Genomic DNA, 14,986 nt, shown 5'->3' on the forward strand with positions numbered 1-14,986 from the left:
TAAAATATTTGCAGAAATGTGAGGGGTGTACTCACTTTTGTGATACACTGTATATATATATATATATATATATATATATATATATATATATAAGCAATTGATGTGGCTGAAACACTTAAATGTAATAAGTAAGAGATGTGTTCATATACTTTTGGCTATGTAGTATACATCTAACTGACCCTAATACCTTGTGTTTATGGATTATTTTCTAAAGAAAATGCACTTGTACTTACATACATCTTCCACTGGGATGCGATACTATCCATTTAAAAAACTCTAATTAATTATCCCTGATATACAGAAAAGCAAAAACAAAAGCATAGTGTCATTGATGCAGCGCACCAGTAGCTGGCATGACATAAAATTGTTGTGATGATGGCCAAAGTGACCTGTTCAATGGGTAAATTAAAGCTTAAATAATTAACATCTTAAGTCATCTGTCAGTTTGCCCTCACAAATAACTTTGAACATGGAGAGAGACCAGCTTTACCATTAATCATAAAATGAAGTAAAGCCTTCACACTAACAATTTAATTCAGTCTTCATCAGATAGCATTTTATTTTAGGTGCAGCAGATCCAGAATAAAGATTGGTATCGGGGTTGATGTGCAATGAATAAAGAAGTACAATTAAACAATTGGGGAGATACAATAAGTGCAATCACAATTCACAATTTAAAAATTACATTACTTACTTGTAATTTACTTGTAACTTATATGATTTCCCCCCTTTGTAGATACTTGATGTTTAAATTTGGTCTGGGTGGCTCTAATTCTTAAGTTGCTAATTTATCCTGATTACTATGATGACTGAATGGCATTTCCCTTAATGACATGATGGAGTTTCTCCGAACTGAGGTGATGGTAGTCATGGTGACGAGATCGCGACACCAGGTTACATCGTGACGCAAGCACGTAAGTGCGAGCCCTCCCGGAACTCATTCAGAATGTATTGCAGCGCCTGCAGTTCGACAAAAAGAGCCTTAATACGAGAGTCTATGAGAGCAATCCGGGGCGATTTTCAGTCAGACTGAAATCACCCCAAAAGAGGCGGTACTGTATGGAACACAACTCGACGCTGATTGGACGATATTCAGAGACAAGACAGACTGTCCAGAACAGTCACAGCTGTGATAGAAAAATTTCTTCCCTTTCGCTCTTTGGTGGTGCGTCACCCGATCGAAGGAACGAGCCGCCCCTGCTGGCTATGTGTATAAAGGTATGCCTGAGTGGAGGGGAAGGTAGTTTTCGCATCAATACACAATCTCCGGCACTATGTAAACCCTGAAGATTTGGAGGCACAATGGGTGGCACTGTTGCCTCACAGCAAAGAGGTAAAGGGTTCAAATCTCAGGCAGAGCGGCCCAGTTCCTTTCTGTGTGGAGTGTGCATGTTCTCTCCGTGTTTGTGTGGGTTTACTCAAGGAGCTCCGGTTTCCTCCAACAGTCCAAAGACATGCAGTCAGGTTAACTGGAGATACTAAAACTGCCTAAAGTGTAAATGTGTGTGTGTGGTGTGTGTTTGCCCTGTTTTCTACATTTGCCTGGTGAATTATACCCACCATGACCTAAATAGGATAAAACAGTGGTAAAATAGACAATGAATAAATGAATATGTGGAGAAATGGAGACAATAATTTAATATACATCCTTTATTATCAATACTTACAATTATTTATACCAGGAATTCAAACTTTTGGTAAAAAAAAATACCCAAAACAACAAATTCTCCATGGCAGTAACATTGTTTCTAACACAGCTTTTTCTCATTTATCTAAATATATTTGTATATATATAAAATACATCTGAGTCCTAGAATAAAATCTGTTACCATTGATCCTTTAAGGCATTAGTAGCTAAAATTTCACAGTTTCAACGTAACAAACTGTCATTTCTTTACTTCATCACATTCATTCACATAACTACTGCATAGGAAAAGCATTCGAACAGATGCAACATAAAAAAGAACTAAAATGCTTGACGGTTTATGGCATTATGTCCCTATATGTACAGTAAAGCATGTACAGGTGCAGGAAAGTGCAATGTGATAGTTCATGGATATGAAAACACTTTTGACAGTTAAAGAAACTGTTTCCAATTCAAAGTTGATATGTTTGACAGATCTGAACTCCATAATAAAGGCAATTGTTAACAAAGAGAATTCCCACCCACAGTTACACCAGTGTAGAAAGAACCGAACCGATTCAGAGCTTTTAAAGCAAATCAATGTGAATATTTTGTATTATTGTACTAATCAAGCCAATTAAGCAGTTTGATGAAGTTTATAAAACATGTAAAGTGAATCATTTAAGACCTAAAGTATCTAAAATTGGGCCTGATTGTTTGTGGTCACACTACAAACATAAAATATAAAAGGCATTTAATCACTATGCTAGCATGGGTGGGTTTGGCAGGTTTAAATATTGGTATTTTCACCGCTATTGGAGCAAAAGGTAACCAGGCACAGAGCAGCACAAAGAAAATCACATTTTGGTGGTAGAAAGAGCTGGCTGGTTGGTATAACTGGTAACTGTTATGTGTACTTCATTTACATTATAGGACAGTGGCAGCTTAGTGGGTAAAGCTTTCGGCTATGAATGAAAAGGCTGAGAGTTCGAATCCCAGCTCTGCTATACAGGCACTGTTAGGCCTTTGAGCAAGGCCCTTAGCCCTGTATATAATGTGGCAGGGTAGTTCACTGTTCTTGCACATTATACAGTGGGGCCAAAAAGTATTTAGTCAGCCACTGATTGTGAAAGTTCTCCTACTTAGAAAGATGAGAGAGGTCTGTAATTTTCATCATAGGTACACTTCAACTATGAGAGACAAAATGAGAAAAAAAATCCAGGAAATTACATTGTAGGATTTTTAAAGAATTTATTTGTAAATTATGGTGGAAAATAAGTATTTGGTCACCCACAAACAAGCAAGATTTCTGGCGCTCACAGACCTGTAACTTCTTCTATAAGAAGCTTTTCTGTCCTCCACTCGTTACCTGTATTAATGGCACCTGTTTGACCTCGTTATCTGTATAAAAGACACCTGTCCACAGCCTCAAACAGTCAGACTCCAAACTCAACCATGGCCAAGACCAAAGAGCTGTCGAAGGACACCAGGAAGAAAATTGTAGACCTGCACCAGGCTGGGAAGAGTGAATCTACAATAGGCAAGCAGGTTGGTGTGAATAAATCAACTGTGGGAGCAATTGTAAGAAAATGGAAGACATACAAGACCATTGATAATCTCCCTCGATCTGGGGGCCCACGCAAGATCTCATCCCGTGGGGTCAAAATGATCATGAGAACGGTGAGCAAAAATCCCAGAACTACACGGAGGGACCTGATGAATGACCTGCAGAGAGCTGGGACCAAAGTAACAAAGGCTACCATCAGTAACACACTACGCCGAGAGGGACTCAAATCCTGCAGTGCCAGGCGTGTCCCCCTGCTTAAGCCAGCACATGTCCAGGCCCGTCTGAAGTTTGCCAGAGAGCATATGGATGATCCAGAAGAGGATTGGGAGAATATCATGTGGTCAGATGAAACCAAAATGGAACTTTTTGGTAAAAACTCAACTCATCGTGTTTGGAGGAAGAAGAATGCTGAGTAAACACCATATCTACTGTGAAGCATGGGGGTGGAAACATCATGCTTTGGGGCTGTTTTTCTGCAAAGGGGACAGGACGACTGATCTGTGTTAAGGGAAGAATGAACGGGGCCATGTATCGTGAGATTTTAAGCCAAAACCTCCTTCCATCAGTGAGAGCATTGAAGATGGAACGTGGCTGGGTCTTCCAGCATGACAATGATCCCAAACACACCACTCGGGCAATGAAGGAGTGGCTCCGTAAAAAGCATTTCAAGGTCCTGGAGTGGCCTAGCCAGTCTCCAGACCTCAACCCCATAGAAAATTTGTGGAGGGAGTTGAAAGTCCGTGTTGCCCAGCGACAGCCCCAAAACATCACTGCTCTAGAGGAGATCTGCATGGAGGAATGGGCCAAAATACCAGCTACAGTGTGTGCAAACCTGGTGAAGACTTAAAGGAAACATTTGACCTCTGTCATTGCCAACAAAGGTTATGTTACAAAGTATTGAGTTGAACTTTTGTTATTGACCAAATACTTATTTTCCACCATAATTTACAAATAAATTCTTTAAAAATCCTACAATGTGATTTTCTGGATTTTTTTCCTCATTTTGTCTCTCATAGTTGAAGTGTACCTATGATGAAAATTACAGACCTCTCTCATCTTTCTTAGTAGGAGAAGTTGCACAATCAGTGGCTGACTAAATACTTTTTGGCCCCACTGTGTATATATATATATATATATATATATATATATATATATATATATATATATATATATATATATATAAGCTGTCTATTGGGTAGAGGTCAGGAAATGTCCACTGGGGTCCCTCCAGGGATGTCCAAACTGATTTGACCTTCCCAAGATGTTGTCACAAATTCAGTTAAGTACTTACTTTTTATATAATTGATTTGATTATAAAATAGATTGCAATAAGTGAGGCTGAAACACCCAAACTCAAACCCACATTTCAAAGGGGCGACCACATACTTTTGGCCATATAGTACATCTAGATTAACCCTGTTGTAAAAGAGTGTTTGCTACTTTACAGGCAGCTGTGAGAATCATACTGATTTGCACAGTAAAGCTTTCGTAACACTGTATCAGCTGTTTGTCTCCACAGACTGGAGGAAATGTGCTGTATCCTAAATCACATATTACTGTACTGAAGGTGGCAGTATTTATACAGATACATGGCATGTGGATTGGATCGCAGCCTTTACGTGAAGAGAGACCAGAGCACAGTCACTCATGATCTTGTTCTGTCGCAGTCTCTTTTATTTATCAGCTGATGGTGGAGATCTGAGCATCGATGCATAATCATTTACAAAAGAATCCAGATCTCTCTGTTTTTATCTTATAATATTCACTCCCCACTGAAATAACGTTTGAAAGGTGTGTTGCTTTTTACTGATGGAGGGGATCCACGATCAGTCCTGACAAACATTCTGGTACTGACGATGAGGTCTGCATGCGATTCATAATGTCACGTCCATGATGTCGGAGCCAGGATGCTCAGGAAGTCAGTAAGGAGCAAAGGCTTTTCTGAGAATTACTGGAAACAGAAATTAACAGAATAACGTGTCAGTACAGTTCGAACCATGCTTCTAACAGTCAGATAAAATAAATCAGACATTTTATTTATTCATTCATTGTCTGTTTTATCACCGCTTTATCCTATTTAGGGTCGTGGTGGGTCCAAATCATTAGATCACCAGTCCATCACAGGGCAAACACACACACACACACACACTTCTTGAGCAATTTTGTATCTCCAATTCACCTCACTTGCACATCTTTGGACTGTAGCATGAAACCAGAGCTCCCAGAGGAAACCCACACAGACACGGGGAGAACATGCAAACTTCACACAGAAAGGACCCGGACTGCTCCACCTGGGAATCGAACCCAGGACCTTCTTGCTGTGAGGCGGCAGTGCTACCCACCAAGCCACCACATTTACATTTTACATTTACATTTTCAGCATTTAGCAGACGCCTTTATCCAAAGCGACTTACAGTAGTGTGACAGTATATTGTCTAAGCAATCAAGGGCCCAACAACCAAGAAGACAACCTGGACAACTAACCAATCAGGAGTCAGGACTTTAAATAAGGGAAAGCAACTAAAGCGCCATTAGATACTAAATGTAGCAGCAGTCTTGCTGGCATATGTTGTTTGCATATGTCCTTTTTTATCTCAATGTAGTCATGTCCAATTTCATATTGCTCCGGCAACCACCACCAAATGCAGGACACTCAAGCTGCCCAACAGGGGTTGCAGGCTGGCACGTACCACATCTGACACATTTTTATTAGCTTAATGTAAGCTTGTCTGGCATAATGGTAAGTAGCACACTCCTGGTAACAGCAGTGCCCGAGTTCAGGGGTTTGAAATCCTGTGCTGGGCTCACAAATACAGAAGGTGCATGGTGGTACGTGAACATGGCCATTAGGGGGACACACATCAGTGCACCCTTAGCGGAGGTTCCAAGCCCTGATAAATAAGAGGGTTGCATCAGGAAGGGATGTAACGATACACTCTACCCACGATGCAATGTGATTCACGATACTGGGTTCATGATACAATTTTTTCCCGATTTTTTAAACAAATGAAATTTAAGACAAATTATGACAAAGTTTCCTTTTATTATTTCTCTTTAAAAAAAAATAAATAAAATACTGTATTTGTGCTTATCTTTTATTTATCTAAATAATGAATGCCCTTTTATTTCTGAGGTAATACAAATAAAGAAAGTATCCTCACATAACTAAATCTGGCTGGAAAATTCAGAACCTGGCAACCCTGTAGTGATGTCAACCAGGCGAGGTGAATAGCGCCAGTGCCCTCTGCTGTTTAAAGTGAATATCGATCCATTATACATGTAAACCGATTTGAACCGTTACATATGTGAATCGATTTTTAACTGTCTTGTGGTGCATTGTTACATCCCAAGCATCAGGTGTAAAACCTGTGCCAAATCAAATATGCAGATTAATTATTTGCTGTGGTGCCCCCTAATGGGAGAAGCCAGAAGAAATTGTTCATTACCTATTATTGCATTTATGTCTGTGGGAATTTTTACCTATTTATTACAAAGAGCATTTCTTAGATCAGACACTAACGTTGGACGAGAAAGCCTGGATTGTAATTTATTGTTTCCTTGTCTTCCATTTCATTTTTATCAACCTGATTCATCCTGGTCAGGGTCACGGCAGGTCTGGTTCTATCAGGAATCATTGGGCGCTGGGCATTAATACACTCTGGACAGGTTACCAATCCATCGCAGGGTTTGGTCACCAAAAAACAGCCGGATTCGATCCCTCGTCTTAGCGATGGTGGACTAGCGTAATAGACTGTGCGCCATGAAAGTATTTAATCAAGTGTTTAATCATGTCTGTGTTTACTTGGTGCTATGTTTATTTAAACTTCACTGCATGGCGAGGCTCTGGACCCACTGAGACCCTGATTAGGATGAATGAATAAATCATATAATCCAGCACGTCTCACCACTCTGGCAAAGTCAGGTGCAAATGTGACTCCTTTTGCTCCTCGCTCCTGAGATCCACTGCTGCTTCCGCTTACCGAATTCTTCCTCATGATACCTAATAGATAAACAGTCGACACCCACGTCCTTTAAGAGTCATGTTTATAAATTAGGTGCATGATGACCCCCAACATTCCATACATACCCTTAGTTTATTTATTTACTTATTATAAATGGTGTAATCACCATCAGCTATGAGTGTTGTATGTTTTATGATAACTCACCAGCAGGGGGCAGTATGTCGAGTCTCTGCAGGCTGTTCCTGCGTGAGCCGGGGTAGCCTCCGCTCTTGGAGAGACGCCTCTGACGACTGGACAGCATGGCGGCTGGAGAGACGATGCCTGGAGGAGGAACCTTCCCCATCCTCTCGTACAACTCCTCAATCTCTCGCTTCTGAGAAGCCTGCAGGGCCTGGACCTCAATCACGTGTCTGATCAAGAGAAATTGAGAAATGAATCTTAAACCCTAATATTCATTCATTCATTCATTATGTGTTTTGGCACCACCTGTTTGGGGGTGCAATGTGTGCAATTCACCGGGAACTGAGTGAGTGAGTGAATGAATGGGTGAGTGAATGTGTGTATGAGTGAGTAAATGAGTGAAAGAATAAAAATGTGAGTGAGTGAGTGAATGGGTAAGTGAGTGAGTGAATTAATGGGTGAGTGAGTGAATGAATGAATTGGTGAGTGAGTGAGTAAGTGAGTGAATGGGTAAGTGAGTGAGTTAATGAGTTGGTGAGTGAGTAAGTGAATGAATAAATAAATGGGTGGGTGAGTGAGTGAATTAATAAATGAATGGGTGAGTAGGTGAGTGAATAATAGGTTAATGGGTGAGTGAGTGAATGAATGAATTGGTAAGTAAGTGAATGAATGAAAGGGTGAGTGAATGAATGAACTGGTGAGTAAGTGAATGAATAAACTGGTGAGTAAGTGAGTGAATGAATGGGTAAGTGAGTGAGTGAGTGAATGAATAAATGAATGGGTGAGTGAGTGAATGAAAGGGTGAATGGGTGAGTGAGAGTGAATGAATGGGTGAGTGAGTGAGAGAGTGAATGAAAGGGTGAATGGGTGAGTGAGTGAATTAATGAATTGGTGAGTGAGTGAGTAAATTAATAAATTGTGAGTGAGTGAATGAAATGGTGAATGGGTGAGTTAGTGAATTAATGAATTGGTGAGTAAGTGAATTAATGAATTGGAGTGAGTGAGTGAATGAAAGGTTGAATGGGTGAGTGAGTGAATTAATGAATTGGTGAGTGAATTAGTGAATTGCTGAGTGAGTGAGTGAGTGAATGAAAGGGTGAATGGGTGAGTGAATGAATGAATTGGTGAGTAAGTGAATTAATGAATTGGAGTGAGTGAGTGAATGAAAGGTTGAATGGGTGAGTGAGTGAATTAATAAATTGGTGAGTGAATTAATGAATTGTTGAGTAAGTGAATTAATGAATTGGTTAGTGAGTGAATAAGTGAATTAATGAATTGGTGAGTGAGTGAATGAAAGGGTGAGTGAATAAATTGGTGAGTGAGTCAGTGAGTGAATGGGTAAGTGAGTGAGTGAATGAAAGTGTAAATTGGTGAGTGAGTAAATGAAAGGGTGAATTGGTGAGTGAGTGAGTGAGTAAGTGAATGGGTGAGTAAGTGAATGAATGAAACAAATTGTATGGTGGGCTGTAAATGATGTGAAACATTTCTTTGATTTAGGCATATCTAATTCCTACGGAAGCGTATTGCTGCCACACAGATGTGTGTTGCTGCCACAGCAGTCAGTGTGTTGTAACGAGAAAAGTATCTCGTTATAATGATATAATATCTCGTTATAATGACATACTATCTTGTTATAACGACATACTGACGGCTTTTTTCTTGTGTGTGGCAGCAATACACTTCAGTAAATTATTATTACAACATGACTGAAATGGAACTTTATTTTCACCACCATTTTTCACCATTAGAGAGCGCTGTTGATTAATACTGTGAAAAGCAAAACTGGAAGGACTTTATACAGTACATAAAAAGTATGTGGACATCTGACCATGATCTTGTTTGACATTCCATTACAAAAGCACAGGTGTGTCCATTCAGTCTGATTTTGTGGACAGGGGTATGCTGGAACAACAAAGTATTGGATTAATTTTATACCTGTTAGCAATGGGTGTGGCTGAAACACCTGAACTAAGTTAGCAGGGGTGTTCACATACATTATATGGCCAAAAGTATTTGGACATCTAAACATGAGTAAAAACTAATGGAATTAAAATAGGGCAACTTCCATGTGATCCTCTCAGCTATAAAAGCAGCCACTTTTTGTGAAGACTTTGAAGTATGACTGTGGAAATTTGTGCCATTCAGTCAAAGGATGACTGTATTTGCATGCCTGGGCACTGATGTTAATCAAGAAAGCCTTAATTGATGTTCCAGTTTTTTCCAAAGCTGTTCAATGAGGCCACTGGAGGTTCTTTAAACTGAGCTTTTCTTCATGTCTTAGAGCTTGTTTTGTGCACAGGGTCACAGTCATGCTGGCACAAGAAAGGGCCTTCCCTAAACTATCTTTATATAAATATACACTTGTCAGCCATAACATTAAAACCACCTCATGGTTTCTACACTCACTGTCCATTTTATCAGCTATAATTGCCATATAGAAGCACTTTGTAGTTCTACAATTACTAACTGTAGTCCATCTGTTTTTCTACATACCTTTATAGCCTGCTTTCACCCTGTTCTTCAATGGTCAGGACCACCATAGGACCACTACAGAGCAGGTATTATTTGGGTGGTGGATCATTCTCAGCACTGCAGTGACACTGACATGATGGTGGTGTGTTAGTGTGTTGTGCTGGTATGAGTGGATCAGATACAGCAGTGCTGCTGGAGTTTTTAAATACCGTGTCCACTCACTGTCCACTCTATTAGACACTCCTACCTAGTTGGTCCACCTTGTAGATGTAAAGTCAGAGACACTCGCTCATCTATTGCTGCTGTTTGAGTTGGTGATCTTCTAGACCTTCATCAGTGGTCACAGGACGCTGCCCATGGAGCGCTGTTGTCTGGATATTTTTGGTTGGTGGACTATTCTCAGTCCAGCAGTGACAGTGAGGTTTTTAAAAACTCCAGCAGCGCTGCTGTGTCTGATCCACTCATACCAGCACAACAACACACTAACACACCACCACCATGTCAGTGTCACTGCAGTGCTGAGAATGATCCACCACCCAAATAATACCTGCTCTGTGGTGGTCCTGATCATTAAAGAACAGGGTGAAAGAAGGCTTAAAAGTATGTAGAAAAAAATGGACTACAGTCAGTAATTGTAGAACTACAAAGTGCTTCTATATGGTAAGATGAGCTGATAAAATGGACAGTGAGTTTTAATGTTATGCCTGATCGGTGTAAATATTACACATGTTGGCAGTTGTTGTGGCTGAAACACATTAATTCAATAATTAGAAGGGGTGTCCTGATACTTTTGTCCATATATTGTACCTGTGGTCATAGAATATAACACCAAAACTTCATTGCTCGCTCAGTGTGGGACTATTTTTAGTTGTATAACTAAGCAGATATAAAGAGAGTCAGTGTAAAGCTTGCTGAAGATCCAGAACATCCTCACCTATCACGAAGTTCCTGCAGCTCCTCCCACATGTCCTCACCATCACTGTCAGTCTCATCGCTGCTGCCGTACGAGGCGCTGCGTGTGTAGCTCACCCACGGCTGGTTAACGTTCCCGATCCCGTTCGCCCCCGTCAACCCCTCCCAGAGGCTCACGCTTATCCTCCTCTGCATCATCTCACCCTCTCTGACCTCCTCTTCACCTCCCTCTTCCTCCCCAGCTTCAGGTTCTTTAGCCTCAGAGTTTGTACTCCAAAAGGGGGCGCTGTTTAACTCCGTGTGAGGCTCTGCGGGTTTGATGGGAGGAGAGGAGCTGACATTGCTGAGGCGGGTCTCCAATTCGGGCTGCTCTTCAAAACTGCTGGCTGATTGGCTCAGGTTGGAGGAGGTTGTATTTGGAGTAGGGAGTGCAGCTGGGGGTTCAGAAGTTGTAGGTGTGCTGGCTTCTAAACTGGGCGTGACCTGGAAGCGCCCCACGATGAGGCCAGATTTTTGCTCTGTAGGGAAAGCAATGAGGACACATCACAAGTTATTACAAATAAACGAGGTGTAAATATAATACTGCCATGTGATAGTTCATTACATGAGTGGTAATGCTGTTTAATTACAACCCCAAATCAGAAAAAGTTGGTACAGCATGGAGAATGAAAATAATAACTTTTGACTCTTATTTGATTGCAGACAGGATGAACCTGAGATATTTCATGTTTTATCTGCTCAACTTCATTTTCATTTATTAATAAACATTCCTGCATTTTAGGCCTGCAACACATTCCAAAAAAGTTGGGACAAAAAAGCATTTATCACTTTGTAATGTTGCCAATTCTTTTCACCACACAAAAGACGTTTCAGCTTTTATTTTGTCTCATTCTTCCTGCAAACACGTCTTAAGATGTGCAACAGTACGGGGTCGTCGTTGTCGCATTTTCCGTTCTAAAATGCTCCACACATTCTCTATTGGGGACAGGGCAGGACTGCAGGCAGGCCAGTCCAGTACCCGTACCCTCTTCTTCCTCAGCCATGCCTTTGTAATGTGTGCAGCAGGTGGTTTTGCATTGTCTTGTTGAAAAATGCATGGATGTCCCTGGAAAAGATGACGTCTTGAAGGCAGCACATGTTGCTCTAAGATCTCAATGTACTTTTCTGCATTAGTGCTGCCATCACAGAAGTGTAAATGACCTTTACCAAGGGCACTGACACAGCCCCATACCATGACAGACCCTGGCTTTTGGACTTGTTGCTGATAACAGTCTGGATGGTCCTTTTCATCTTTGGTCTGGAGCACATGGTGTCCATTTTTTCCAAAAAAGACCTGGAATGCTGATTCATCTGACCACAATACAGGTTTCCACTGTGTAATGGTCCATCCTAGATGCCTCTGAGCCCAGAGAAGTTGACGCCACTTCTGGACATGGTTAACATAAGGCTTCTTTTTGCACAGTGAAGTTTTAAGTGGCATATGTGCATGTAACTCTGTATTGTAGTGCTTGACAAAGGTTTGACAAAAAAAATCCCTCGCCCATGTGGTTCTATCAGCTATTGTTGAGTGGCGGTTCTTGATGCAGTGCCGTCTGAGGAATCAAAGATCACTGGCGTTCAGCTTAAGCTTGCACCCTTGGCCTTTATGCACTGAAATTCCTCCTGATTCACTGAGTCGTTGAATGATATTATGCACTGTAGAGGGAGAAATATGCAAATTCCTTCCAATCTCTCTTTGAGGTTTATTGTTTTTAAACATTTCAATAATTTTCTCACACATTTGTTGACAAACTGGATCCTCATCAAAGACTCAGCCTTTCCTGGATGTTGCTTTTGTACCAAACCATGATTACAATCACCTGTTGACATCATCTGTTCGGAATCACATTATTATTTATTTTTTTCACCTCATTACTAGCCCTAAATTGCCCCTGTCCCAACTTTTTTTGGAATGTGTTGCAGGCCTGAAATGCAGAAATTGAGGCATATTAACAAATGAAATGAAGTTGAGCAGATAAAACATGAAATATTTCAGGTTCAAACTGTCTGCAATGAAATAAAAGTCAAAGTAAATGTAAGGAACACTGAATTTTTATTTTATTTGTATTTTCCCTGCTGTCCCAACTTTTTCTGATTTGGGGTTGTAAATGTTCTGACCATGAGGTTGTAGTATCACTATTAAAAATGAGTAGTAACCGATTTAAAAGGAAATCATGCTGATAACATGATTAAATATTTCATTTTCCTTTAAGTGCATTATATGGTATTTAAAGCATGTAAAGTATTCATAGCTGATTGGTTGGAAGCACAATTATCTTAAGGTTACTGCCTCTTAATGAGTCAGCTTCCTGTAAGTAGAGCTTTTAATAGATGTCCTATTCCTGATTCACGTATTAGGAATGTTTCAAAACAATGTAACTCAGTTATAATTATTTTCTATTATTATAATTTTTAAATGAGGGCGGCACGGTGGCTTAGTGGGTAGCACTGTCGCCTCACAACAAGAAGGTCCTGGGTTCGATCCCCAGGTGGGGCGGTCCGGGTCCTTTCTGTGCGGAGTTTGCATGTTCTCCCCATGTCCGCGTGGGTTTCCTCCGGGTACTCCGGTTTCCTCCCACAGTCCAAAAACATGCCACCAGGTTAACTGGAAACACTGAATTGTCCTATAGATACCTAGCTGCTAGATGCACTAGTGCATTGTAGTGCCGGTCCCAAGCCCGGATAAATTAGGGAGGGTTGTGTCAGGAAGGGCATCCGGCGTAAAAATTGTGCCAAATCAATGAGCGATCATGAGGATGACTCGCTGTGGCGACCCCTGAAAAAAGGGAAAAAGCCGAAAGAAGAAGAAGAATTATAATTTTTAAATGAACAAAATATCATCATGTCCATCAGCCAAAACATCAAAAATCATTTTTTTGTTCTTCTGTAAATAAAGATTTAAAATAATTAACAAATGACACATTCTTCTTTTTATTGCATTTTGCAAGTGTCCCAACTTTTCAAGTAATGGAGTTTGTATGTGGACATCAGTCCTAATTCAGGTGTTTTATGGACAGTGGTAGCCGAGTGATAGAGCTTTGAGCTATCAGTTGAAAGGTTGAGAGTTTGAATCCCAGCTCTACTTTATACAGTACATGAGTAAAAAAAGTATGTGGACATCTGACCATGATCTTGTTTGACATTCCATTACAAAACCACAGGTGTGTCCATTCAGTCTGATTTTGTGGACAAGGGCATGCTGGAACAACAAACTGCCACAGTGTTGGATGCATAAAATGTATTTTACATTTTTAGACATTTTAGACATAGTTTACACATACAATTAAATAACCAGATTCCTGCTAGACTAATTAAAAAGATCAGATCCACAAAGTTGAATCAGTTTATCTGGACACAAGTTCAGACTGAAGAAGTCATTCGGATTGAGTGACGAAACGTATCTCTACAACAAACTTGTGTCCAGATGAACTGATTCAACTTTGTGGATTTGTGTACCTGGATTATTGAGCATGCATCAACAGATAAAAAAATCAGACTTTTATTGTGCATTGTGCACAATTATAAATTGTGTAATAGCACTATTATATCTACATTTTTACTTAGATCTTCTCATTTTAAAATCTAACTGTAAAAACACATCGTGCCCAACAGCTTCTGAATAGTGGTTTAGTAAGCATGGTATGGAAAAACTGAACCCAGTTCTGGTGTTCTACCTTCTTGAGTGCACGTCTGTGTATGCATGTTAGTGAAAGTGACAAGCTGTCAAAAATCTAATTTCTTCACCTCTATTACAGGCTGTGTGAATGCGCTGGAGTGTGCGCTGGTTTATACCGGCAGTTTATGAATGCATGTCTGTTTTCGTGTGTACGTTTATACACCTAGTAAAAAAAAAAACATGCTATATTGGTTCTGTGGGTTATTACTGTGTATGTCTAAAGCTGGTGGTACATGTCCAAATGTGTCACACACACACAAACATTTTGTGATGGGGTGAACTGGTTGTCTCAATATGACAGGCTGCTTCTGCTGTCTCAGTTCTCAGAAAAAGAGGAATAAAAATGAGTCATTCTATTCACAATGTTGGAGTTTGTGGTTGGAAATGTGCACCCATTTACCTAAAAGAGCATTTGTGAGTTTAGGCCCTAGTGCTGGATGAGAATCCCTGGCTCATTATCACTGTTAGTTTATCCCAGTGGTGTTGTATAGGTTTGAGGTCAGGTCTCTTTGTTTGCAAACTACTTTGTTGGGCCATGTTGCCGTCAGGAATTT

At 40.3% G+C, this 14,986-nt stretch overlaps 1 protein-coding gene across 1 annotated transcript in view; it reads right to left on the bottom strand.

Annotated features, from left to right (window-relative positions):
- Positions 1-4,533: 4,533 nt before the first annotated feature.
- The window catches only part of wnk4b (WNK lysine deficient protein kinase 4b), a 112,743-nt gene continuing 102,290 nt past the window's right edge, over positions 4,534-14,986 (bottom strand). The window contains exons 18-21 of the mRNA XM_063016047.1: positions 10,740-11,235; positions 7,358-7,563; positions 7,097-7,191; positions 4,534-5,142 (exon numbers count right to left, since the gene is read on the bottom strand). Of these exons, the coding sequence (XP_062872117.1) occupies positions 5,140-5,142; positions 7,097-7,191; positions 7,358-7,563; positions 10,740-11,235 (800 nt within the window). The 3' untranslated portion in view covers positions 4,534-5,139. The remainder of the gene's footprint in view (positions 5,143-7,096; positions 7,192-7,357; positions 7,564-10,739; positions 11,236-14,986) is intronic.

This window comes from Trichomycterus rosablanca, chromosome 2 (assembly GCF_030014385.1).
Source record: "Trichomycterus rosablanca isolate fTriRos1 chromosome 2, fTriRos1.hap1, whole genome shotgun sequence".
NCBI classification, from domain to species: domain Eukaryota; kingdom Metazoa; phylum Chordata; class Actinopteri; order Siluriformes; family Trichomycteridae; genus Trichomycterus; species Trichomycterus rosablanca.